Below are 24859 nucleotides of genomic sequence, written 5' to 3' on the forward strand. Positions count from 1 at the left end.
TTAAATTGTGGCGGGTGTTTTACATATCCAGGAAATAAGAATCACATGCATGTCCAAATGTTGCTAATTAGGGGCTTGCTCCTGCTCCATTTAAATCAATGTGAGTTTCCCCATTGACTTCACTAGGAGTAGGGTCAAGCCCTAAGAGAAACCGTACTTTTGTTTCAGTAATTATGGTTTTTCCACTGTCCCCTCTAAACCAATCATGTTTTTTTATTCCTCTCAAAATCTTCCTACATGTACACTTCAAATATTGGTAGTTATAGAAAATGCCAGTTGGCTTTCACAAGAAATTTAGATTTTTTATTTTTTCATTTTTTGGTTTGAATTTCCTGTGAAAATATTGAGGTTTGGGTTTTTTCATCAGAAAAACAGAAAATGAAAAATTTAATCATAAAGCCATTTTAAATCAAAATTACTTTTAGTATAATAAAAGACCAGCTCTAGACAAACCCCACATCAATCCTTGGAGCCAGGGGGAATGTCTTCCAACTATTACTTAATGGTCTCACATGACTTTCTCTTCCTCAGAACCTTTTGCTTTGCTCAATTTGGAGCACGGATTCAGAACAGTGCCTGGGGCCAGCATGGTTGCTGCCCTAAATTGAGACTGCAGCAACCCTACTTTTGTCTGAATAACTGTGGAAGACAAGATGCATGTAAAAGAGAGAGAGGCAAAGAAAGGCATTATGGTGCCTGGGAGAGAATATTGAATGGATGAATTAAAAAATGAATGGATTTGTGTTTCAGGTTTCCCCATGTGAGAAATGCCGTTGCGAAGCCAATGGTGAAGTGCTGTGCACAGTGTCTGCTTGTCCTCAGACTGAATGTGTGGATCCAGTGTATGAGCCAGATCAGTGCTGCCCCATCTGCAAAAATGGTAGGTAACTAGTGCAACGTCCAGATGGTTTCCTTTCTCAGAGAGCAACTAGTTGCTCAAATTTCTTTGAATGAAAGTTAATTGTCCAAGCAAATGCGCAGAAATATGAGAGAGCTCTGTTGTGTTGAAGGAAATGTTTTCCTTGACCTGGGTAGATTTTTATAATGATCCACAAAGATTTTGTTGCCCCAAAATTATGTGTGGCATCAACACCAGTCTCTGGTTGTGTGTTCTGCATATGTTCATTGTGGATGTGACTTGTGTGGCATATCAAGTCTAGGCCCTTGATTCCTCCCAACTGTAATGCCCAGTGACTGAGGCAGGTTAGGCAGCAGTCCTGAATTCTAGTCGATGGTGCATGAGTGGTCGAGTAGCCAGGTGGTCAATCCATATTGCAGGCAGTCCAGAGCAATGGTCTGAGTTTGCACAGGGGTCAGTAGCTGGCGGATCCAATCCAAGGGACTGGGTCAGTTTGTTGGAGAGGCAGGATCAGGCGAGACAGCAGGGCAACAAGGTAGGGTCAGTAGAAACAGCAGGGCAGTCTAGGCAGCAGGCAACGACCTGTTGCTCAGTCAGCTTCCTCTTCCAGTTGGGGCCTTTGTATAGCCCAGGCACCCAGTGAGTGCTGCCTGTCCATCCAGTCGGCCTGGGGTGTGGCTGCTGTAGGCCTTTAGCATTAGAGCTGTTGGTCAGGCGCAGCTGATCAGCGCATCATCTAAGGATGCTGCCTAAGAATTGGTGCAATATTGGGGTCCTGACACCAACTTTCCATTATTTTGTTTTATTTTACCTTCATATTTCTTCCCTTGGAGAGAGGTGTTTTTTCCCTCCTGAGGCAAATCAAATGTACCTCATTGAGCTCATTTAATTTTCATAACTAAATGAATTAAACTTCCATGTTTAATTGAATATTCTTTGTAACTATTGTAGGTAGAAAATCTCTGCTCCCAGCAAGGCTTGCATTAGATCAAAGTCTTGATCTGTTTAGAAGAAGAAATGATGATACTCCAGTTCACCATTTATAAAAAAGAAATAACTTCTTATTAATAAAAATGAATACTGCAGTATCAAATGAAACTATATATTTAAAATGAGGAAAGCATTTAAAATTATTCAGATAATTTTGCTGTCCTGTGTTATTTCTGTATAATATATAGGGCCATTACATTAGCAAAAGCAGACTAATGAAAACTGCAAAAGCTAGATGGAGAGAGACTGTATTGAACTCTCTTAAGTTACGTCTACACTGCATACTTCTTTTGGCATTGCTAAGAGTACATAGAGTGCATGCACCCCTAGCCTGGGTATAAATAGCAGTGTAGATGGTGAGGCACTGCTTAGGTGAATAGCACAAAGATGCATCTGAACCCTGTGGATATGTATCCTACATGTCTCACTACTCACCCAAGCAGTGCCTCCCCATCTACGCTGCTATTTTAAGCCATGTGATGTACCACTGTTGAGTCTTTTCCTCCACCCGGACAGATTCCATCAGTGGAGACTCTGGCAGCAGGGAAAGGCTTGAGCAGCTCCTTCCTAGGTGTCAACCACTGTCCAAGACAGGATACAGGACCTGAGGATGTGACACATGGCCAGTCCTCTAGGTCCCTGTAGTGTGTTTAGTTGTTTAGAATGACAGGAGACACACCCATACAGGTATTTCCTTTCAGTATATGCTGTATTGTTTGTAGCTGCTAGCACAGACTGGTGGTGGCAGGGAGGAAGCCTGTCCCAGGGTAGGTCTATACAGCAGCTGGGAGATGTGATTCCCAGCACAGATAGACATACCTGCATTAGCTCTGCTATTTTTAACGTGTTAACTCAAGCAGAGTGGCTGCAGTGGCACAGGTGGTGGCTCAGCATATGCCAGAGTATGTACCCAGAGAGTTGGGTGGGATTGATCTTGGGTAGCTAGTCCAAGTGTCTACCTGTGCTGCTTCAGCTGCACTGCTATTTTTAATGCACTAGCATGAGCAGAGCCAGCACACACCAGTGTCTACCCAAGCTGTGAATCTCACTTCCCAGCAGCTGTGTAAATATACTCGCTGAGGGTTTGGGTTAAAAGAGCAATACACTACATACACATCATCCTTTCCAATGGATTTCCCAGGAGGTATTAACGCAGCTCTAAGCAGCAGTAACTCCTGCGTGATGATTTTTTTTCCCCCTAGACAAAATGGTAATGCAAAGTGGTGGGTACCTACCAATGATAGCTTGACCGTGAGTGGGCCAGGAGGAGGAAGTGGGGCAGGGTCTGGCTCTCTGAATGGATTCCCTGAGACTTTCAGATTTCCTGACACGGTTGGTTAGAGGATTGAACACCCCGCCCCAAGAGAGCAGACCTCTGTACTCATTAGCCTCCCTCACCTCAGAGAGGGAGGTGCCCAGAGAATGAACATAAGGAACCAGCTGGTAGAAAGGAAGTCAATATGTCTCCTGAAAGCACAGATGTAATCTCCCAAGTTTGGAAGGTAGCAACTGGAAGAAGGGAGCATTTAGCTGCTGAGACCCTCAGTGTTGATCTTGGTTAAAATCCCTGACATTGCTTGAGATACCATGCTGGCGAAGATCTGAAAGATTTGCAGCTTCGGCTATCAGGTATACAACAAGAATGTAGCTGCACTGTACCCCCCAAGGTTCAACAAAAATGATTACTATAATGCCAGGTTTTACTGGATTAATTAAAGAAGCCTGGGACACTTCAGGCAGCTGATAAATTAGTTTACCTGCACTAAAGTATAACAACCTGATTCTTTATTTCATTTTATTTTTACACTGGTATAATTCTATTGACTTCAGTGGATTTACTCCTTATTTCTGGCAGTATTAGATCAGTATCCAACAGACACATTTCTGGAATACAATTCAGCCATATAAAAAAATAGAATAACTAGCATAGGATTCCCTTTTCACTCGCAAAGGGATGGGCATTTGTTACTACTTGTGGCTGGTTTCTTTTGTCTTCATTTTTTTTTTCAACGTTGCAAAGTGAATTATCTTTTATCATTGAATTATCTTGATTGTCTGTTTTGCTTTTATTGTCAATACAAGTACTCTAATAGGCATTTCCATAAATGTGGCTCTCACTTGAAAGGTTGCCACTCCATTTAAGTTAATGGAGAGCCTGGTGCCTGTGTCGATAGGACTTCAATTAAATCAGTACCCCAAATGGAGGCAGGGAAAAAAGGATAAATTTTAAGATCCAAAGACATTTCTTTCTAAGACTCCCCAGAGATTTTCTTCCTTACTGTAGCTAAGGCAGCATCCAAAACAAAGTGCAGTTAATACCTGTCTCCTAGATCTCAGCCAGCAGATAGCTGAAGGAGGCTGGCAGCTCTATTGCCTCATGCTATAGAGATGATTGCTGATGCAGGAGGAAGGGAGTGAGGGCATGGCATGTAAGAGCAGACCTGTACATGTCCTGTCCTCCATAAGGTCTCTTAGGGAACTTATGCCAGAGTATTTAAAGTCTACACTACATTAGATTCTGTGACAGGCCAGGTCACGGAAACCCCCTTGGGACTGCCACCTGATGTGCTGGGACTACCTCTGAGCCTGTTTTCCCTGCCAGCTTGGGACTTCAATACCCTGCCTCGTTGTGCCAGACATACTACCCTGCTACAAACACAGACCCAGGTCTGAACCACGTCCCCCAAAAGCTGCTTAACTGAAAACAGCTTAAAAAGTGCTTCTGTCTCTAGCACCCAGATACCCAGTTCACAATAGGGTCCAAACCCCAAATAAATCCATTTTACATAAAGCTTATAGAGGATAAACTCATAAATTGTTCTCCGTCCATAACACTGACAGAGAGAGATGCACAGTTGTTTGCTCCCCCAGGAATTAATTACTTGCTCTGGGTTAATTAATAAGTAAAAAGTGATTTTTATTAAATATAAAAAGTAGGATTTAAGTGGTTTCAAGTAATAACAGACAGAACGAGGTAAGTTACCAAGCAAAATAAAGTAAAACACACAGGTCTAAGCCTAATACAGTAAGAAACTAAATGCAGATGTAAATCACCCTAAGAGATGTTCCAATAAGCTGCTTTGGCTGACTAAACTCCTTCTAGTCTGGGTCCAGCAATCACTCACACACCTGTAGTTACTGTCATTTGTTCCAGTTTCTTTCAGGCATCTCTTTGGGGTAGAGAAGTTATCTTTTGAGCTAGCTGAACACAAAATGGAGGGGCTTTCAGGGCCTCTTATATCCTCTCCTGTGCAACATCACAGTCACAAGATGGGGTCGCTAGCCACCAGGGCAAATCACATGTGTATGAATGATTCAGCTTTTTGCAGGCCGATGCTGCTGTTTACATGTTAGGGTATGGCTACACTCACACTTCACAGCATTGCAACTTTCATACTCAAGGGTGTGAAAAAACACCCCCCTGAGCGCTGCAAGATACAGTGCTATAAAGCGTCAGTGTAATCAGGGCGGCAGCGCTGGGAGTGCGGCTCCCAGCGCTGCACGCTACACCCGTAGAGAATGTGGTTTACGTGCAGCGCTGGGAGAGCTCTCTCCCAGCACTGCCACTCCGACCACAGTCACACTTCAAAGCACTGCCGCGGCAGTGCTTTGAAATTCCAAGTGTAGCCATACCCTTAGTTTGAACATTCCCAGGAAAGCTCAGATGTGGATTGGCGTCTCCAAAGTCCATTGTTAGTTAAGCACTCCCAATTACTTGAATGTCCCCTTCACACTAAGTTGACCAAATCTGTTCTATGTGCTTCCTATAGCAAACAGTTTAAATACAAGCGTAGAGCCAAAGCTCATAACTTCAGATATAAATATGATACATGCATACAAATAAGATGAATATATTCAGTAGATCATAACCTTTGCAAAGATGTTACATGGCGTATTTAGCATAAAACATATTCTAGTTATGTCATTTACACTCATAAGCATATTTCTATAAAGCATTATGGGATGCAACGTCACATTAATTTACAGGGAAATCGATTGGCAAACTTCAAAAGAATCAGTTTGGATAAGGACTCCAAAGTTTGGAAACTTATCCAGAACTTAGCCAAATTATCCAATCACTTTGGGCTCAAATGCATTACAGGGATGAAGAAAGTTAAATTTTTCAATACTGGGAAGCCAAATTGATTTCAGTGGGGGTTCTGGTGTGAACAGACAGCAGTATATGGCCCTAAGGATGTAACATCTTGTCTTTCTGTTCATGCATACAAGGACAATTGGAACAGCTACAATAGCGTTTAATATTTAAAGTAGAACTTTTATAGTTGAATGGAGGGGGGGATGTAAAATATTCTATTAAAACATAAAAAGCAGTTTCTTCATAGGTTTTCCAGAACTATCTTTGCCATATTTTCTTATTAGTTATTTCTGCCCTGGCTAAGTTTTCCCCCACACTACACAAACTATTTTCTGTTTGTATTTGATACTGCAGTGAAGTTATAAGGCTTATTCTGCAGCATCACAATCATTTTCATGGCACCTTTCTATGTCACAAATGGAGCCCTATGACTTCACGGTGGGCTTAAACAGAAAAAGATGCTGGAATGTGAGAGAGACCTTATTTCAATACATCGCTTGAATAGCAGCAAAAGGAATAGAGAATTGTGTAATGAACAGAGCTGCCCTACTGTGTCACAAAACCTATATTGATAACACATATTGTCGTTTATCGTTTGAAGCAGAAATACTTGAATTTTATCCCTATTACTGCGCTGAGGCACCAAATGACTCAGTGCACACTGAAGTGACAGTAGCCAAGAGTCCTGTGGCACCTTATAGACTAACAGGCATATAGGAGCATGAACTTTTGTGGGTGAATACGTCCAACGAAGTTCATGCTCCTATATGCCTGTTAGTCTATAAGGTGCCACAGGACTCTTTGCTGCTTTTATAGATTTTTTTTTTTTAAAAGGTATATAACTTTCTTAAAACTATGAATATTGATAATGGTGGTTTAGGTGTATTGTACTGAAAAACATTTTTTTTTTTTTTTTTTAAACGTAACTCTTCTCACTTTACTGTTTGTGGATTTCCCAGTTTTCTGAATGGGCATGAGATGGTTGGATTGGTATAGCATGTGAAGTACACAGAACCCTGCTCTGACACATCTGATGAAGCCCATCAAAGCAGGATTTCTCTGCTACAACATTAACAAGGCCACAGAAAGCGGTAGGGGGGTGTTTGTGTATGAGTGAATTATGCCTGGTTGAGGGAGTGCTGCCTTTTTTTTTTTTTTGTCTCAATCTTTGTTAATGTATCTTACCAGTAATAACACACTCCCTGTCCATTCTTATTGCTTAAGTGGTGCATCATGGGAATTTCCTTACCTCTCTGACATCAGACTCCTGTGTTAGGAGACAGGTGATATTTCTGCCCAGCTGTACTGCTACCACCAGCTGGAGACTCGAGAGGTCTATAAAATAATGATGAATGCAAGGTGTGGAGAAAATGAATAGGGAAGTATTATTTACCTGGTCACATAATACAAGAACCAGGGGACACCCAATGAAATGAATAGGAAGCAAGTTTAAAACGAACATAAGGAAGTACCGTATTTTTCGCTCCATAAGACGCACCCGACCATAAGACGCACCTACCGGGGTCAGGGAGCCGCGGCCGCGACCCGGCAGCCCAGGGCGCGCCCCCCCGCCCCGGGGTCAGGGAGCCACCGCCGCAGCCCAGGGCGCCCCCCCCGCCCCGGGGTCAGGGAGCCGCCGCGACCCGGCACCCCCCCTGCCCCCCCCCGGGGTCAGGGAGCTGCCAGTTGCTAGGCGACGAGCGGGGAAGCAGCACGCCGCCGGACAGACCTGATGCAGGAACCCCAGCAGCCTCCTCTCTGCAGCCTTCCCTCCTCCGTGCCGCACGATCCGCTTTTCGCCCCTGCACTTGGGCGATTCGGCTCTAGGACCACACATTTGCTCCATAAGACGCGCAGACATTTCCCCTTACTTTTGAGGAGGAAAAAAGTGCGTCTTATGGAGCGAAAAATACGGTATTTCCATAGACTAACCACACAGTTAGCCTATGGAACTCATTGCTAGGTGAGGTTGTGAAGGCCAAAAGTATAACTGGGTTCAGAGAAGAATTAGATAAGTTCATGAAGGATATGTTGATCAATGGCTATTAGCCAAGATGGTCTGGTCTGCAACACTAGGCTAGGAGTGTCCCTAAAGCTCTGACTGTTAGAAGCTGGGCCTAGATGACTGGATGGATTACTCTCTATTGTCCAGTTCTGTTCATTTCCTCTGGAGCATCTGGTAGTGGTTACTGTCAGAAGACAGGATACTGGTCTACATGGACCATTGGTCTGACTCAGTATGGCCATTCTTATGTTCATATGTGTTCTCTCTAACTTATTTATATTAGTGAATACAGGAACTCCTCACTTAAAGTCCTCCTGGTTAATGTTGTTTTGTTGTTATGTTGCTGATCAATTAGGGAACATGCTTATTTAAAGTTGTGCAATGCTCCCCTATTATGTTGTTTGGTTACCTGCTTTTGCCACAGCTGGCAGCTTCCCTATGCCTCCCGCTTGCTGGCAAATCCCACAGATCAGCACCTCCACCCCGCCCCGCCTCCTGCCCGTGGCAATCAGCTGGTTTGCAGCGTTTAGGAGATTGGGGGAGGGGGAGGAGCAAGGATTCAGTGTACAGGCTCCCTCTCCCTCCCCTGGTTCCTGAGCACTGCAAACCAGTTGATTGCCACGGGCAGGAGGTACGGGACGGAGGGGGAGCCTGTGCGCCGAGTCCTCTCTCCTCCCACCTAAATCATAGAAGATTAGAGTTGGAAGGGACCTCAGGAGGTCATCTAGTCCAACCCCCTGCTCAAAGCAGGACCAACCCCAACTAAATCTGTGAGAATCTACCTGTGAGAATGGTACTGCTACAAGCCAGCTGATTGCCACGGGCAGGAGCGAGGATGTAGTGTGAGAAATAAAGGGAGAGGAAGTCGGGGGGGAGGGGGGAGAAGAGGCAGTCAAGGATGGAGGCTTGGGGGAAGGGGTGGAGTGGATGGGACAAGGGTTGAGCCCCCTGCCACCGGCAAAGTCAGTGCCTGTGCTTGCAGGAACAGCAAAAGGAACAGCAGGACAATCCATCCTTTTCCACTCTCAGACTCCACCACCTCAACCAAGCTTCATAGTCAGCAGTGATGACTGTAGTATTAAATTGCTTGTTTAAAATGTGTATAATGCCTTTTGTCTGGCAAAATTTTTTTTTCCCTGGAACCTAACTCCTGCCATTTACATTAATTATCGTGGGGAAATTGGATTCGCTTAACATCGTTTCACATAAAGTTGCATTTTTCAGAAATGTAACTACAGCGTTAAGTGATGAGTTACTGTCCTAAAGAGGATTATAAGACATTTCATAAGGATCTTAATAAGCTAGGTAACTGAGTAACACAATGGCTGATGAAATTCAGTGTATGCAAGTATTAGATAATTCACATTGAAAGGAATTATTTGAATATACTTGTGGCCTCTGATATAACTGTAACCACTCGGTAAAAAAAGATCCTGAGCTTGTGAACTACTTAATATAAACCTGTTAGGCTGCATTACGAAACATATAGATATACTAGAAATATTATACCATTATTTACGTCTCCTTCCTGTTTAATGGATGCTTTAGTGTTGACCACCTCTCTTCAAAAGGATAGAGCAGAAATTGAAGGGAAGGGCAGAAAAAATGATAGACATAAAAAGATTTCTCTATGAGGAGAAACTAGGACTCTAGAGTTTAGAGAGGAGATAGTGTAGACAGGATCCATCGGGAATTCCTCTCTCCTCCTAAAACAAAAAAAAAAAAAAATTGAAAAATTGGAGAAGGTTCAGAGAAGAGCCACAAGAATGATTAAAGGTTTAGGAAAATTTGCCATTGGGTGATAGACTCAAGGAGTTCAATCTCTTTAGCTTAACAAAGAGAAGGTTAAGGGGTGACTTGATTACAGTTTATAAGTACCTACATGGGGAACAAATATTTAACTGTGCTCATCTCTCTAGCAGAGAAAGGTGTAACATGATCCAATAACTGGAAGTTGAAGCTAGACAAATTCAGGCTGAAAATATGGTGCACGTTTTCAGGCCCATCCTTAGGCATATGCAGCATATGAGGCTTTGTAGGGAACCTGAAAATTTGGGGTACCCCTGGGTCTTAGTGTCCACCCGCCCGTCTCTTCCTATCCCTGTGCTGACCCTTCCTGCAGGCTCCCACAGCTGGCTGCTGCTGCAGCGTGGTGAGTCTTCCTCCGGAGAGAATCTAGTAACTTAGGGCACGTCTCCACTGGCAATGCTAAAGCTCTTAAAACAAACAAAACAGCTGCACGAGGGGAATAGCTGCCAGTGCTGGTACACTGTCTAGACTGGCATTTGGCAGCACTGAAACTTACAGCGCTTGGGGGGCAGGGGGGAGTGTTTTTTCATGTCCCTGAGCAAGAAAGTTACAGTGCTGTAAAGTGGCAGTGTAGACAAGCCCTTCAAAGTGGAAAAAGTCTTCCAGCCTGCCAGACCTATTAGCACAACACTGAAAATGTTAAAGAGCCATTCAAGTGGTAATGAAGCCATTTAACAGGCATTTGCCAACCCACAGGTATATAGTGTCAGTTTCTGAATTTACTGACAGACAGTGGTGCATTACTGTAATATTTACTCAAATATGTTAGTCTACAGGACCTTAGTTTAAAATTTGCTTTAAAAATATTTCATTAGTGTGTTGGTGAAGATTATAAAATCACATCTCTAAAAAAAATCCTCCGTAGATTTTTAGATGCACAATCTGAGTATTCATCTTTAGCCTTAAATGCTTGGATCTTCAGACATAAAGTTTTTTAAATAAATCCTTCAAAAGACCACCCTAATTTAAAATATACATTTTATTTTTAATTATTATAGTACAAAAAACTTGCTCCCAAAGCTGTCCTGTCCTTTCTGTCCATCCCTTTCTCCCTTCACATCCCTGTTGAAGAAAGCCCTTAAAGGGACAATACCCCTTTCCTTCCAGATAGTGGGACAAAGGAGTTTCCCTTTCTTTACTTCTGACTATTTGATGAACTAGTTTTAAGAGAACCCTCCAGCAAAATCACTGCCTTAGTAAGATATAAAATCCTTTATTATGCCTAAAATCTTTGGAAACATTTTTTAAAGTTGGTGAAATTTCATAAACATGTCTATTGTTATGGAGATCAAGCAAAGTAAATGAGTGTTCCCTTTTTCTAAAAGCAATGAACATTGTTATGAACACACTAAACCTCTGTGACTGATTAATTTAAAATAATGTCTTTGTTTCAGTGAGTTAAATATTTAGTAATCTGGAATGATTACTTTATGAAGGCTTAAAAGTAATTTAAAATATAAAATCAGATTAGAAATACTGATTAAGAAAATGTAAAACAGAGAAGAGCTGCATCATGTATTCCATAATATTTAATGTTGTATTCAGCAAGACAGCTGACTTGCCCTACAACAAAATTTTTGCAAATAAATCTCTGACAAACTTCAGGATATATCAAAAAACCTGTGACTAGCACTTTTTATTCTCAAATTTAGTGCTTTTAATTAGGTACCTTCTGCATGTCCAGTCTTCACCATCTGGCATGCAGTGGAAAACATGCTCCATTTTCTTTAGAAAGAAATTGCAGGAGTGGCTTTTTTCAAATGTCATTTCCTTCATTTGGATTCAGGGATTTGGCTGGAAGGGGGTGAGCAGGGTGGGGGAAGGAAGAGAAGAGGGAGACTGTGGGGAGAGGGAAGGGCCTGGGGCAGAGTGGGGCAGGGCAAGGGGCGGAGCAGGAGTGGAGTATGGGTGGAGCCACAGGCAGAAGAGGTGGGCTGGGGAGCTAGCCTCCCCAAGCAGTAGCTTCTCCCATGACAGTAGGTAAGAGCAGATCGGCTCCTGCACACCCAGCACATGCTGCAGTTTCCTTAGGCTGGACTGTATTCACAGAGCCAATTGTCTCAGCACCACGCATTCTGCGTGAGTGAGAGGGTACGGGGGTCTCTGCGGGGAACTGTGACTCTCTTCACCATGAGGCGGGCCGGGCAGCTCGATATCCTTTGCTGGGTCGTCTTTCCCCTCCTGCCCCCCAGGCTGTGAGCCCGGATTGCTGTCAGGCATAGGGGCACCAGTTAATAAATAGTGCTTAGGGTCCCATAAATCCTAGGGACAGCTCTGCATATTTTTGACAGAGAGGGTGGTTCACCACTTGAACAGTTTACCAAGTGCCATGGTGGATTTTCCATCACTGACTATTTTAAAATCAAGATTGGATAGTTTGGGTTTTCTGTTTGTTTTTCTTTAAGAAAACAAAAACATTTCCAGAATTATTTTGGAGAAGATCTATGGCCTGTATTACACAGGAGATCAAACTAAATGGTCCCTTCTGTCTTTGGAAACTGTTAATCTATAACAGTGTTTCCCGAACTTGGGACGCCGCTTGTGTAGGGAAAGACCCTGGTGGGCCGGGCCGGTTTATGTACCTGCTGCGTCCGCAGGTCCGGCCGCGGCTCCCACTGGCCGTGGTTCGCTGCCCCAAGCCAATGGGAGCTGCCGCAAGTGGTGCAGGCCGAGGGACATACTGGCCACTGCTTCCAGCTGCTCCCATTGGTCTGGAGTGGCGAACTGCAGCCAGTGGGAGCCACGATTGACCAGACCTGCGGACGCGGCAGGTACACAAACCGACCCGGCCTGCCAGGGGCTTTCCCAACACAAGCGGCATCCCAAGTTTGGGAAACACTGATCTATAAAATTAAGGGATGATTCAATGAAAATGAAAGATAACATAGATAATAGTGTTTTTAATGCAGCTTGTAATTAGCCAGTCTAAAATACTGACACACATTATTAATTCACAGTATTTACTTAAATTATGGGGGAAAAAAAGACCTTTGATATAAATGATTAAAAAATACCTCCAGTTACACTAATATAAAAATATCTGAGGGATATCAACCCTCATGCTACAGAGACTGGAGGCAGGAAGAAACTTCTCCCATTAACATGTTATTGCATGACTGTTCCTTATGGTGGAAGGGGAGGTCTATTTGTTTTTAAACCCATGGAATCATAGCTTCAGATTTTCAGGCTTTCTAAATTTTATGTTTTCCTTTTAAATTGCATTTTTTAAGGCACTTTTCAGAAATGTGATTGGTATTTCTGGGCTACCTTAATTCCAGCCCAATCAAATTTTTGCTTGGGAATAAATGTCTTTTGTTACTAATGGTTACTGCGAGTCTTAGCTTTAATATAGTGGTCTTTTTCTCACATGTGCGTTGCATCATCATTCTGATGTGTCATGGGACACAAAAAGTACATTCTAAAAAGAGGCCTTCAAGGCATTCAGACCAAGCAGATGGTGGAGAAAATAGCTAATGAGAATGTCTTTTGACATGTTCTCCTTTCAGGGATTCCATCAAGCTTTACTGAAATGACCTAAAAGCAGGTCAGCTGTGAATTGCTGTATAATCACTATGCGCACAGCTTAACTCTGCCCTTACTGAGTGATGGGGTCTCCTTGGTATAGCACTTCAGTATTTAAAATGATCTTCAGAAGGGTAAATTAAAGAGGTCTAAATACCAAAGAAATCATACAATGTGTGCAGTTACTGCTTATGTCTGTGTGAGAGAGAAACGTGCAGCCCCAAGAAAGAATACTAATTATTTTCTAGTAATGGCAGCTTGCTAGCTTGAGATATTCTTAATGAACTGATTTAGACAGGGGACTGGCAGCATTATTAACATATGGGAATGACTATTTACTTAATAGTAATGCTTAGGTTCAAGCTAGACTGTGTTTATGACATCAAGCCCAAACGCACAGGCATTTCTGTCCTTAGTACAAAGATCATAAATACAGCAGAAATTTCTTGGAAAAATTTCTTTGAAAGTTTCCAGTAGAGCCTGGTGGTATTAAAATGCTATTGGCATGTCAAGAGTTGGCAGCCCAAATATTAGATCTGCTGGTTGTGATTTGGTTTGTGGGTGTGTGAGAGCAAGCCATGATGTCCTTCCGTTTTGTTGTGAGCTGGTGGGGAGATGTAATATATAAGAACCCTTATGCCAAATGCTTCAGAGAACAAGTTTTTTGTATATTTCAGCACCCTACCTACTCGCCAGTAGAGTAAGACAGTGGGACTTGCATATATGTATGATAGTGAGAAAACAGCACCTTGAGTTTATGGTTGGCAGATCTTTCAACAGAGGAGAATGTTATCAATGTTGTACCATTTATTCTGAGGGTGTGATGTGTTTGCCAGGATCAGGAAGAGGAATTTTTTTTCAGAATTCACATCATTATAATATTCTCTGGTTGGGGGGAGGGTTTGGAGAGCGGTCCCAAGATCAATTCCTGGCTCTCTTGTCTTGATGTTCAGATGGGTCCCCAGTTTTTCCTGGTTGATTTAATGTGAGAATTGGTTCAATTCTTTAAAACCAGTGTATCTGTTAAAGATAACGGGGAACCAAAGCAATTTTTATTTTTGCCGTGCGTTGCTCCTAATGATCTACTACTTTTAAATGATCACGGCTTCTTTTTCTTTGCTGGAGGACTGCAGGCAAGATCTGTGGAGGAGTCGAAGAATGATGTCACATGAGGCTGTAACCTGATTTGAAGATTTAGATATGTGAAAGACGCATTTAAAGACACCTTCGTTGCCATTTGTGACCTGTCTCTCTCCCACCGCCCAGCCTGTGCCCTCTACAAATCTTATCAGGCTCTCCAGCAAAAAGCAGAAGTAAACTTTCTAATAGAGAAAACAGAGAAAGAAAAAAGGATTTGGGTGAGGTGGGAGTCACTCTTTGTACATCAGTTTGCAAACCCCAAGAATGGATTAAGGCAGTCTGGGGCAGTAGGTATATCACCGCATGGGGGGCCTCCTGGCTCATTCCCCCAGATCCTCCTCCTCCTCCTCCTCTCCCCCCCCACCCCCGACTTGGAATGGCAGTAGCAGGAGACCCCCTTCCCTCCCAGAAAAGCAGAGACAGCAGCATGGGACTCCCTTCTCCTCCCTAGGAGTGATGGTAGAGGCCTTTTCCATTCCCTGAGAGGAGCAGGTGGCAGGCAGGAGATGAAGGCACTCTTCCCCCCTCCCCTCCCCTCCCAGTACTTACCTCAGTAGCCATAGTATATTTGCTTGAGTGGACGGACCAGGCACACAGCACTCGTCTCTTCCTGCAACAGTAGAGTCTTTCCTTGGAGTGGTGGTATGGGATGCCCCGAGCAGCGGGTCTTGGTGTTAACAATCCATAGAGATGAATGGGGCAGTTCACTCCTCTCAGAGCAATTGTTTTAGGCTGTCTGCAGATATCACTGCATCAGTTGTGCTTGGTTTCTATTTTCAAGGTTATGTTTTGTCCTCACAATTATGAGGGCCAAAGACTTATTGCTGTGGTGTGTGTGTGTGTGTGTGTTTTAAATGACACTTGAAATTCTGATTTAATCATGGTTCCAAGAGCCTATGTATGGGCCTGTAGTGCCAGGATAATAACTAATATAGAATTGCTTTGAAATTCATCTTTAATTGCATACTCCTTGAAGTGGGCGTGAATTTATGGAGCAATTAAGGGTGCCAACTTCAGAGAAAAATCTTACCAATTGTAACAGTACAGAGATGCATTCCTAGTAGTGTTGAATCCAGCAGCACCTCCAAAAGAAAATTCCTACCTCACAGCACTAGTGGTCAGCATTAAGATAATTTACATCTGCCTTTAGGGCAGGGGTGGGCTAACTTTTTGGCCCGAGGGCCACATTGGGGTCGCAAAACTGTATGGAGGGCTGGGTAGGGAAGTCTATGCCTCCCCAAACAGCCTGAGTCCCGCCTCCTCTCCACCCCCTCCCACGTCCCGCCCCCTGACTGCTCCCCGCCCCTGCTCCTTGTCCTCTGACCGTCCCCTCCTGGAACCTCCCCCCTCACCGCACCCCCAGCCAATCCCCGCCCCCGGCAAGCCCCCTGGAACTCCCATGCCTATCCAACCCCTACCCTCTTCCCCGTCGCCTGATCGCCCTCTGCAGAACTTCCATCCCATCCAACCGTCCCCTGCTTCCTGTCCCCTGACTGCCCCCTGGGACTGCCTACCCCCTTACCATGCTGGAGCCAGCCACACCGTTGCGCTGCCTGGCAGGAGCGGCGGACCAGAGCCTTGGCGGTGAGGCATGCTGAGGCTGTGGGGGAGAGGGGACAGCAGGGCAGGGGTTGGGGGCTAGCCTCCCCAGCCGGGTGCTCAGGGGCCAGGCAGGACGGTCCTGCAGGCCGGATGTGGCCTGTGGGCTGTAGTTTGCCCACCTCTGCTTTAGGGCAAAATTCTTTTTTCCAGTCTACGCTTGATTTCCTGTAGCATACCTATCTGTTCTATACTGTGCCTATGGAACCTGAATGAGTGGCGCATCAGTAGCGGCTCTCTGTGTAGCCCGAGTGCACAATAGGTGTATGAGAGTTGTAGTGTGCCGCAAATGCAACTATCCTGTGAGTTCGTCTTTCAGGAATCCGAGCTTCACATCACAAAAGGAGTAATGTGTAAAACCTCTAATTCTGTTTTTAAGTAGTGTTCTGTTGTTGGCCTTCTTGCTGTGAAATGTGCCGTATTTATTACAATATTCAATATCTTCTCAGTAAATAATGATATTACTGCTAAGAAATAGTACAAGAAAGGGAACAGGGTGTATGTAAGAAAGGAGTAAAAGAAATCTTTATTTTTTTTAGAGCTGTGTTCATATAAAGTGTGTTTAAACACCTCTTAAAATCTCTCCTACACTAGTATAATTCCCTTGATTTTTTTGGTGGCGTGATTGTTGCCCCAGCATAGGTGACAGGAAAACCAGGTCCATTAATTCTTCTTTAAAAAAAAAAATCTGTGATTCGTTCATTTTTAATTTGTAAATTGGTTCAGTTGTCAGTGATAGATCAAACTGAACTGCTGTTAAATCAGCAGCAGCAAGGGGTGTGCTATCATTTAAAGCTTAGGAGGCTGTGTGCATGTAGTCTGAGCAAAGGCGTGGAAGACATGAAGATTCTGATTACTTATCCTGGCTGACCCTCTGACTTTGAATCTAACCTTGTACTCCCTCTCCCGCCCCTGCCTCCCTCCCCACCCCCGTAAGGATTGGGTAAGAGTTGAAGCTTGCTGGCCACCAGCTGCTGAATCTGATTTGAACTAAACTGAGAAAATCTATTTTTAATTAAATCCATTAACATCTAGCTCTTCTTTTTTTTTTTTAAATGGATACACCTAAATGTCTGTTTTGCTAGTAGAAATCTGATACTTCATATATAGAAATAAACTTCTTACTGCTTCAGGTAAGAGGCAAACCAACTAATGCATTTGTGCCTTTATGAGTCCGTACCCCTTTCCACTGCATGCTAGAGATGGTAGCAGAAGAGTGAATTCGGATGAAAATACCTAGAAAGGGATGGAATGAAAAATGATGCTGCCCCTCCCACCCCCAATCAGTATGGGACAGGCCTGGTCTTGAATGTCTGGGAAGGAGGAGTGGAACATGGGCAGGAGGTGGTTTACATGGCATGCTCCCTTTATCTACTGTCAGTACTTCCATCTGAAAGGGAAACAAGTTATGTGCTACCCTCTAAGAAGAAGGAGGGTATAGGTGTAAGAGACAACCAGTGTTAACGGTGTTCCTGAGGGACCAGCACAGGGGTAGGACTGGAATTGGCTTTGGCTTTGTGTGGCCTGGAGGCTATACCCTGGTGCCTTATCTAGATTGGGAAAAGAAGTTGCAGTTCCAAGTTTGCCTCTTGTATGGAAAGAGGTTAATAGGATTTAATGTGAGTTTCCAGGTTCTGGTCAAACCTAAGATCCCCTCTAACACGTGAATCTCTTTCTACAATGATGTCAAAGTCTTGGTTGGCATTATGTCAGTCTCAATCTCTTTTCCAGTCTAGACGGGAGTTTCAAAACCCCTCCCTAAGGTGAACATGTGGCAAAATGTGGAAGAGTTTCCTGAGTCCTCTTTCCCCATCCACAGGGAGTGTGGGGTGTGGTATGATTTAGACCATAGATCAAATGTCCAAAAGATCCCTTTCAGGACTTCATCAGAACAAATCAGGGGAGCTTATAATGTCATGCACTGTATGAACCTCTAACAGTAGACACCTTTGTAATTTTCTCTCCATGTTTATATGTCTTTGCCATAATGTATTTTCCTTTTTGATTCTGTATCAAGTTCTGTTATGATCCTGTATCCCAACAAATTTGGTTCTTGTTGCAGTCTCTCTGTCTCTCTACAGCAAATCTCTATGGTATCCCTGTGGTGTGTGCCATAGGATACAGAGATCAGTCAATTGCATACTGTCGGGGGAAAAATAGACCACCTCTATATTTTGATCAGACAGCCTGAGGCACCTTTATTGAACGTACACCTGTGCACAGGCGGAGGCCAGCGTGTCCCCCTGCAAGGGTTAGGCTGCCCTGCCTGTTACAAATGTTACTGAGCTTATAAGGGTTAAAACCGCAAAACGTCACACATAGATGCAGCCTTATTTGGAATACAAATTGCTAATGCTGCAAAACCTGACTAATATTTATCCTATGGCATACATATTGCTATTTAGCAAGCAACTCTCACACATTTTCCTATTTTCCTGTTATAGTCTTTGCCAGTCAAGTCTGCGGTTTGACCGTTTTAACACTTTTTCTGTAGTCTCGACAGCAGGGTCAGCTGTTATAACTTAAGATCTCCTGGTTCCCCTTTATCCAAATCTAGGTCCTCTTTTGGGCCCTGACTACATTTTTCTGCCTCAGCATGCCCTTTATACAGTAAAACAAGCTAAGTTAAAGCTCTAAATTATTTTACATTTTGGTAATATGGCATTTTGATAATATGGCATTTATCTCTCATAGCAGGCTGTCAGGACGTTAGGTTGGGTTACTAGGGAAATTCCATGCAGGCCTCTTAAAAGCGGTTATAAATGTTAGTAGAAATAAAGGACTAGGGGGCTTTTTCCCTAACAATACGTTGCTTTTAGCGTTGTACTTTCAGGAGCCAGAGGTTGCATGTGTGGGTTTGGCTGACTTCAGTAGTGGGAACAATGTGACATCAGCAAGTATCTTTAAGGCAACTAGCTAAATAAAATGAGTTGTGATTAAAGGCTCTGTGACAGATACTGAGGATGAAAGCACATCCCTCTTATGATTCCTGTTCAAATATTTTTTAAACTTTCCTGTTCCATTTATACAATATAATGAAATAATCATAAACCGCAAACTGTGATTGTTCTATATGTTCAGTATGCTAATTATAGAAGTATAGTAACATTTTCAAAAGTGCTTAAGTCCCATTTTAAAAACTAACTTAGGCATTAGAGACCTGAAGTCCCATTGGCTTTCAGTGATATCTAAGGGCTTGTCTACACGGTGTGTTCGTCTGTACCAGAGAAGTATAAATTTTAGCGCATGTACTAACTGGCTTGTGTGGACCTTTCTGGCTCACACTAAAAGTACCCTAGTGTAGTGGCTCTCAACCTTTCCAGACTACTGTACCTATTTCTGGTGTCTGATTTGTCATGTGTACCCCCAAGTTTCACCTCGCTTAAAAACTGCTTGCTGACAAAATCAGATATAAAAATACAAAAGCGTCACAGCACACTGTTGCTGAAAAATTTCTCATTTTTACCATATAATTATAAAATATATTAACAGGAATGTAAATATTGTATTTGCATTTCAGTGAATAGTAAATAGAGCAGTATAAACAAGTAATTGTCTGTATGAAATTTTAGTTTGTACTGACTTCACTTGTGCTTTTTATGTAGTCTGTTGTAAAAACAGGCAAATATCTAGATGCGTTGATGCACCCCCTGGAAGATCTCTGCATTCCCCTCGTTGAGAACCACTACCCTAGCCACTACTCTAATGTGTGTTAATGTATTCCTGAAACAGTGCTATATTAACATGCACTAGGAAACTCTTATTGCATGCCAGTAGTTCCACGTGGGCCAGTTAGTGCATGACACACTATTGCTCACTAGAATTTACACCCTTCCAGTGCAGACTAATGCACTGTATAGACAAGCCATTTGACTATCTAAGTCTCATTGAAAGTCAGCGGGACAGAAGGTCTCTAGAGCTTGTCATTTAAAAATGTGACAAACACACTGTGTAGACAAGCCCTTAGATATCTAAGTCTCACTGAAAGTCAATGGGACTTCAGGTCTCTAATGCCTAAATTAGTTTTTAAAATGGGATTTAAGCACTTTTGAAAATTTCGCTGTAATCTGCGACGTATATATGGTTGAATAGTTAGAATTAAACTGTCTTGTTTGTAGCAGTCACTTGTGTAACAAAAGACACGTCTCACACGTTTTTCACAATATATAATAGTGTGGTAAAATTCTGGCCCCATGGATTTCATGGAAGGTCTTTGTTGCCCTGAGCAGACAAAGGAGCAGGATTGCTCTATGTATTTATACAATCTGTCTATATGCAAGTCCAGTAGAAGTTTTTCTAGTGACTTGAAACTACCATTGAAATCATAGAGAAATAGCAGGTAGATTCCCTGGCTTCTGACATACCATTTTAATTTGATTTGGAGGAGGATGGGCTGTCTCTTTCCTGGTCAAGTCTAAATATTCCTGAGTAGAAGATAGTGAATAAGACTGAGAATATATTATTGCCCTTATGTAAATCAGTGGTATGCCCACATCTCAAATACTGCATACAGATCTCATCTCAAAAAAGATATACCGGCACTAGAAAAGGTTCAGAAAGGGGCAACTAAATATGATTGTAGTGGGTTGGAATGACGTCCCCATATAGATAAAAGGGAAGTAATAAAAAGGCTATGGGACTCTTCAGATTTGGAAAAAGGAGACAATTCTAAGGGGGAGGTATGATAAGAAGATGATATAAATCATGAGTGATATGAGAAAGTGGGATAAAGGAAATAGTTATTTTACTTATTCTCAGAATGCAAGACTAGGGGTCACAAGATGAAATTTAATGGCTAGCAGTTAAAACAAATAGAGGAAAGTTCTTCTTCGCGCAGCGCACAGTCAACTTGGTGGAACTCCTTCCCGAGGAGTGTGAAGGCTAGGACGGAGAACAGGCGTTTTACAGAGAAGGAGAACTAGATAAAGCATAGCAGGTTTAAAGTCCATTAGATGGCTATTAGCCAGGTATGGTAAGGAATGGTGTTTCCTAGACCTCTGCTGTCAGACGGGTGGAAGTGGGACTGGCAGGAGAAAGAGATCACTTGATTATTACCTGTTAGGTTCACTCCCTCTGGGACGCCTGGCATTGGCCACTGTTGGTAGACAGGATACTGGGCTAGATTGACCTTTGATCTGACCCAGTATGGCTGTTCTTATGTTCTTTTGAGCCCGTCTTTGCCCTTTCCCCCACAGGATAGGACTTGTTTGTTTTAAAAGTAAATGTTACTTTAGGACACAAATGACAAACCTGAAGTATCTGAACTAATGCAAATGGGTTGCTAGGGTTTAAAGGAACAAGGAGGTGGGTGCCACTTCTGCAGCTGGAGGAAGAGAAATGGGAAACCTAGAGAACAAAAGAGAGAACCTACCTCCACACCATGCACGCTCACAAAGAATCATCTGTCTCTCTCCCCCAAACCCGTAAGCCAGCTCTAAACATCACGGTAGGATCATAGACAATAATTGTTTCAGTGACTGGTAGAGAACAAAGCAATGGTTTTCAGGACTGATCAAGTATGCTGGTTTGCTCTCCTTGTTAAAGTGTTCAGACATGTCTGAGGCTGGGTCTGAGCCAGTTGTTGCGTGTTCAGACAGCTGCCTAACCACACATATATGCTTCAGCAGCTGCTTCAAGAGGAGCTCTCTTTCCGTGTCCCTCTTTCCTTGTCCCTCCTAGGAGCTTATGAGTGATGCACCGTGTAATTCCTACATCTCCCTCACTTTACTCTGGCCACTCCAGCATCACACACAGAGTAGGAAAAACAGGAGGCAGAACCAGGTTTCTGTTCCAATGAATGGGAGTCCTGTTGCTGCTGAAGCCCCATTTTCTCTCTCGCAGTAACTGGCTGCCCAGCCTAAGTCCAGAGTTTGAAGAGCCAGTCCTGTAAAGGAAGCCTTATTTCTTCCAAATTAACCTCCCCACAACCCTTTCCACATCAGCTAAGGAGACTTCCAGCAGTCAGTGGGAAGGATCCATGCACTTCAAGAACCAAAGGAGAACAACTCCTCACCTGAGCAACTATTCTATAAAAAGCAGCTCCAAGATGACCCACCTTCTGCCACTGCTGCTCCTCAGAGGAATAGCTGCCATTTAGGGCAACCACCTATATATTGCTTCTATGAGGCACTAGAGGAGGGGATAAGTGAAGAGGTGCTAAGCCAAGGAAGAGTATGGAAGGATTGTAAGTCTTAGAGGCAGAGAGAAGAAAGAGTAGGGAATTGAGGGATTTTTGAGAAGAGGGGAAAATTGTATTCAGGGAAATCTCACCTGACTGAGGTGGAATATATTTCGAGAGACTCTTGTTAAAATGTTAATAGCACTGGCTCTAATCAGTAGACCATGTAGAGGTATTGGGGGTATTCAGATAATTGAGCAATCTGATTAACTGAATATTCATAGGTGTTTTTAATTAGTTATCCTTAACTATAACAAACTACCATCCTGCTTGGCTCTAATTGGGAGTCTCAGCTCAAAGACTAAAGACTGAATGAGCACCCTTAGAGATGGTTCCTCCATGTCAGGGTAAGGTGTATTGATGGGACAGCGCTGTGCCTGTTCTGTGCCTAAAAGGAGGGCTGCATATGCCAAGGCTATCAAAGCTCCAGCTCCTTTCATTACTATAAAATGCACGTGAAAATATTTCTAGCTGTGGGGAGATCTAAGCTCTCAAATATAGCACTAGGTGTAAAGTAAAATATCCTGTAAATCCAATATTGCACTCAATTTTTGTGATGTCCTTTATACAGTCTCCATTTTGACACACTTTTCTGTGTCCAGGGCAAGCATGATGTGTGAGAGAATCCCAGGAGAGGCTGACATAAGGCCATCTTATCAAAGATAAAGTTAATGATGTCCTTGCAGTCTGTTGTTTTTGAGTGCAGAGTACATTACAGTGCCTGATTGTTTTGTCACTATCAAAGTCAGCATAATTGATGCTGACCATGAGAAAATTGGGGAAGAGTTGCTTTTTAGCTGTATTTTATTTTAAAGGGACACAGTCCACTTAAATTTAGCCTAAAATTTAAATGGTACCAAAAACTGATTCTAGTAGAAGTGATTTATCCTTTGGTTTATCTTCCAGCACTGACTCCAGGTCTCCTCTGTGCCTATTATCACTAGGGTGACCAGATGTCCCGATTTTGTAGGGACAGTCCCAGTATTTGGGTTTGTTTCTTATATAAGCTCCTATTGCCGCCCCCCCCCCCCCCGCCCTCTGTCTTGATTTTTCACACTTGCTGTCTGGTCACCGTAATTATCACTCTTTCAGACTAACTGAATCAGCATGCTAATAGTTGTAGTTTATGTTTGCAGAAGCATCTAGTGCGGGGATTTGGGGTGGATTTGTTCATGGAATTGAGCCTCATGTTGTGACTTCCTAGGGTGTGCATATGCTGCCTCACCTCTCCATCTTCTCCCTCACACAGTTACCAGCAGGATCCCATCCCTTGATCAAGTTAGAACTTCAGTTTGGACAAATTTCTCCGCAGTTGGTTATTATTTGTATTATGTTGGTGCCCAGGAGTCCCAGTCGTGGACCACGACCCATTGTGCTAAGTGCTGTACAAACAGAACAACAAAACTGTCCTTGCCTGCAATGGGGTGTGCACTCCACACCGGCCCTGCAAGAAGAGATGAATTAGGCCAGGTAGGCCCAATCAGCTAATTATGCTGCAAACAGGAGCTTTAGGCTGGAGGCAGCTAATTAGAGGCTCCCAAGTGAAGCAGCTCAGGGAAAGGCAGCAGGATGCAGGGAATGGGCCTTGGAACACTAGACAGCAAGATGGGGGAAGGGATAGCTCAGTAGTTTGAGAACTGGCATGCTAAATGCAGGATTGTGAGTTCAGTTCTGGAGGGGGCCACCTAGGGATCTGGGGCAAAAATCTGTCTGGGGATTGGCCCTGCTTTGAGAAGGGGGTTGGACTAGATGGCCTCCTGAGGTTCCTTCCAACTCTGATATTCTGTTGTTCTATGGGGGCTTTCGAGGTGAAACTGATTGGTGTAACTACTGATAGGGGCATCACCCTGACCAAGCTAATCCCCAGAACCTCAAAAGATGGTGCCATCCAGCAGAGCTTACACTGTAATTACATAAATATAACAAGCTTTATTATATTGATATTATGGATGAAATATTGCCACCTCAGTCCCTAAACTAGCACCTGCATATCTTTTATTCATGGTTGTTTACCTCTAGAAATGGTCATCCTCATGCACTGTCTTTTATATCCACAAAACTTGTTGGAGCAACTTTGGAAGCATAAAAGCTCTCTCAAAAGGTTAAAATATCTCTAAAGGTTAAAATGTATCATATGTGGAAGAATATTTTGGCTTTATTATCATTTCTGAATTGGATAATATAGTACAATTTGGTTAGAAATCTTGTATTAGCATAAAGATGCCTATATTTTGCCAGCACTTTTCATTGTTCATTTGGAATTGCTTGCATGATAGTAAACTAGTAGTTTTCAGATTACTTTAAATGTTAGGGTTAGTAGCCAACACCTATTCTGGATCAGAGACCTTCCTTAGCTAACACAGGATTAAGTCTGCTAGTTTAGGCTAATTATTAGTATTTATTTTGAAAGCAACAGGGAAAGTGCATCATTTAAATTTAATTTGTGAGGTAGGAATTATCAGTTTCTTCAGTGTCAGACCCTTTATTAAGAATGCATGTGCCAGGGCACAAGTTAGCTCCCTCCATGTTGCAATGTCTTCTAGTCTTAACAAAAATTGAAACAACTCATAATTGGAGAGAGAGAGACAATGTAGGACAATGTAATTCTTAGGATTTAAAAAGAGAGTTTAGCGTTGTGTAGTGTTCTTCCCTGTGAGCTTT

General features: G+C 43.0%; 1 protein-coding gene across 2 annotated transcripts in view; it reads left to right on the forward strand.

The window, feature by feature from the left end:
- Positions 1-24859, forward strand: part of VWC2 (von Willebrand factor C domain containing 2) — an 81282-nt gene that overhangs the window by 8231 nt on the left and 48192 nt on the right. For both annotated transcript variants that reach the window (XR_012655256.1, XM_032800297.2), the window contains exon 2: positions 751-880. Coding sequence is in view for 1 of the 2 variants with exons in the window: in XM_032800297.2 (XP_032656188.1) it covers positions 751-880 (130 nt within the window). In the remaining variant the exon portion in view is untranslated. The remainder of the gene's footprint in view (positions 1-750; positions 881-24859) is intronic.

The sequence above is a fragment of the Chelonoidis abingdonii genome, chromosome 2, assembly GCF_003597395.2.
Source record: "Chelonoidis abingdonii isolate Lonesome George chromosome 2, CheloAbing_2.0, whole genome shotgun sequence".
In the NCBI taxonomy this organism is placed as follows: Eukaryota; Metazoa; Chordata; order Testudines; family Testudinidae; genus Chelonoidis; species Chelonoidis abingdonii.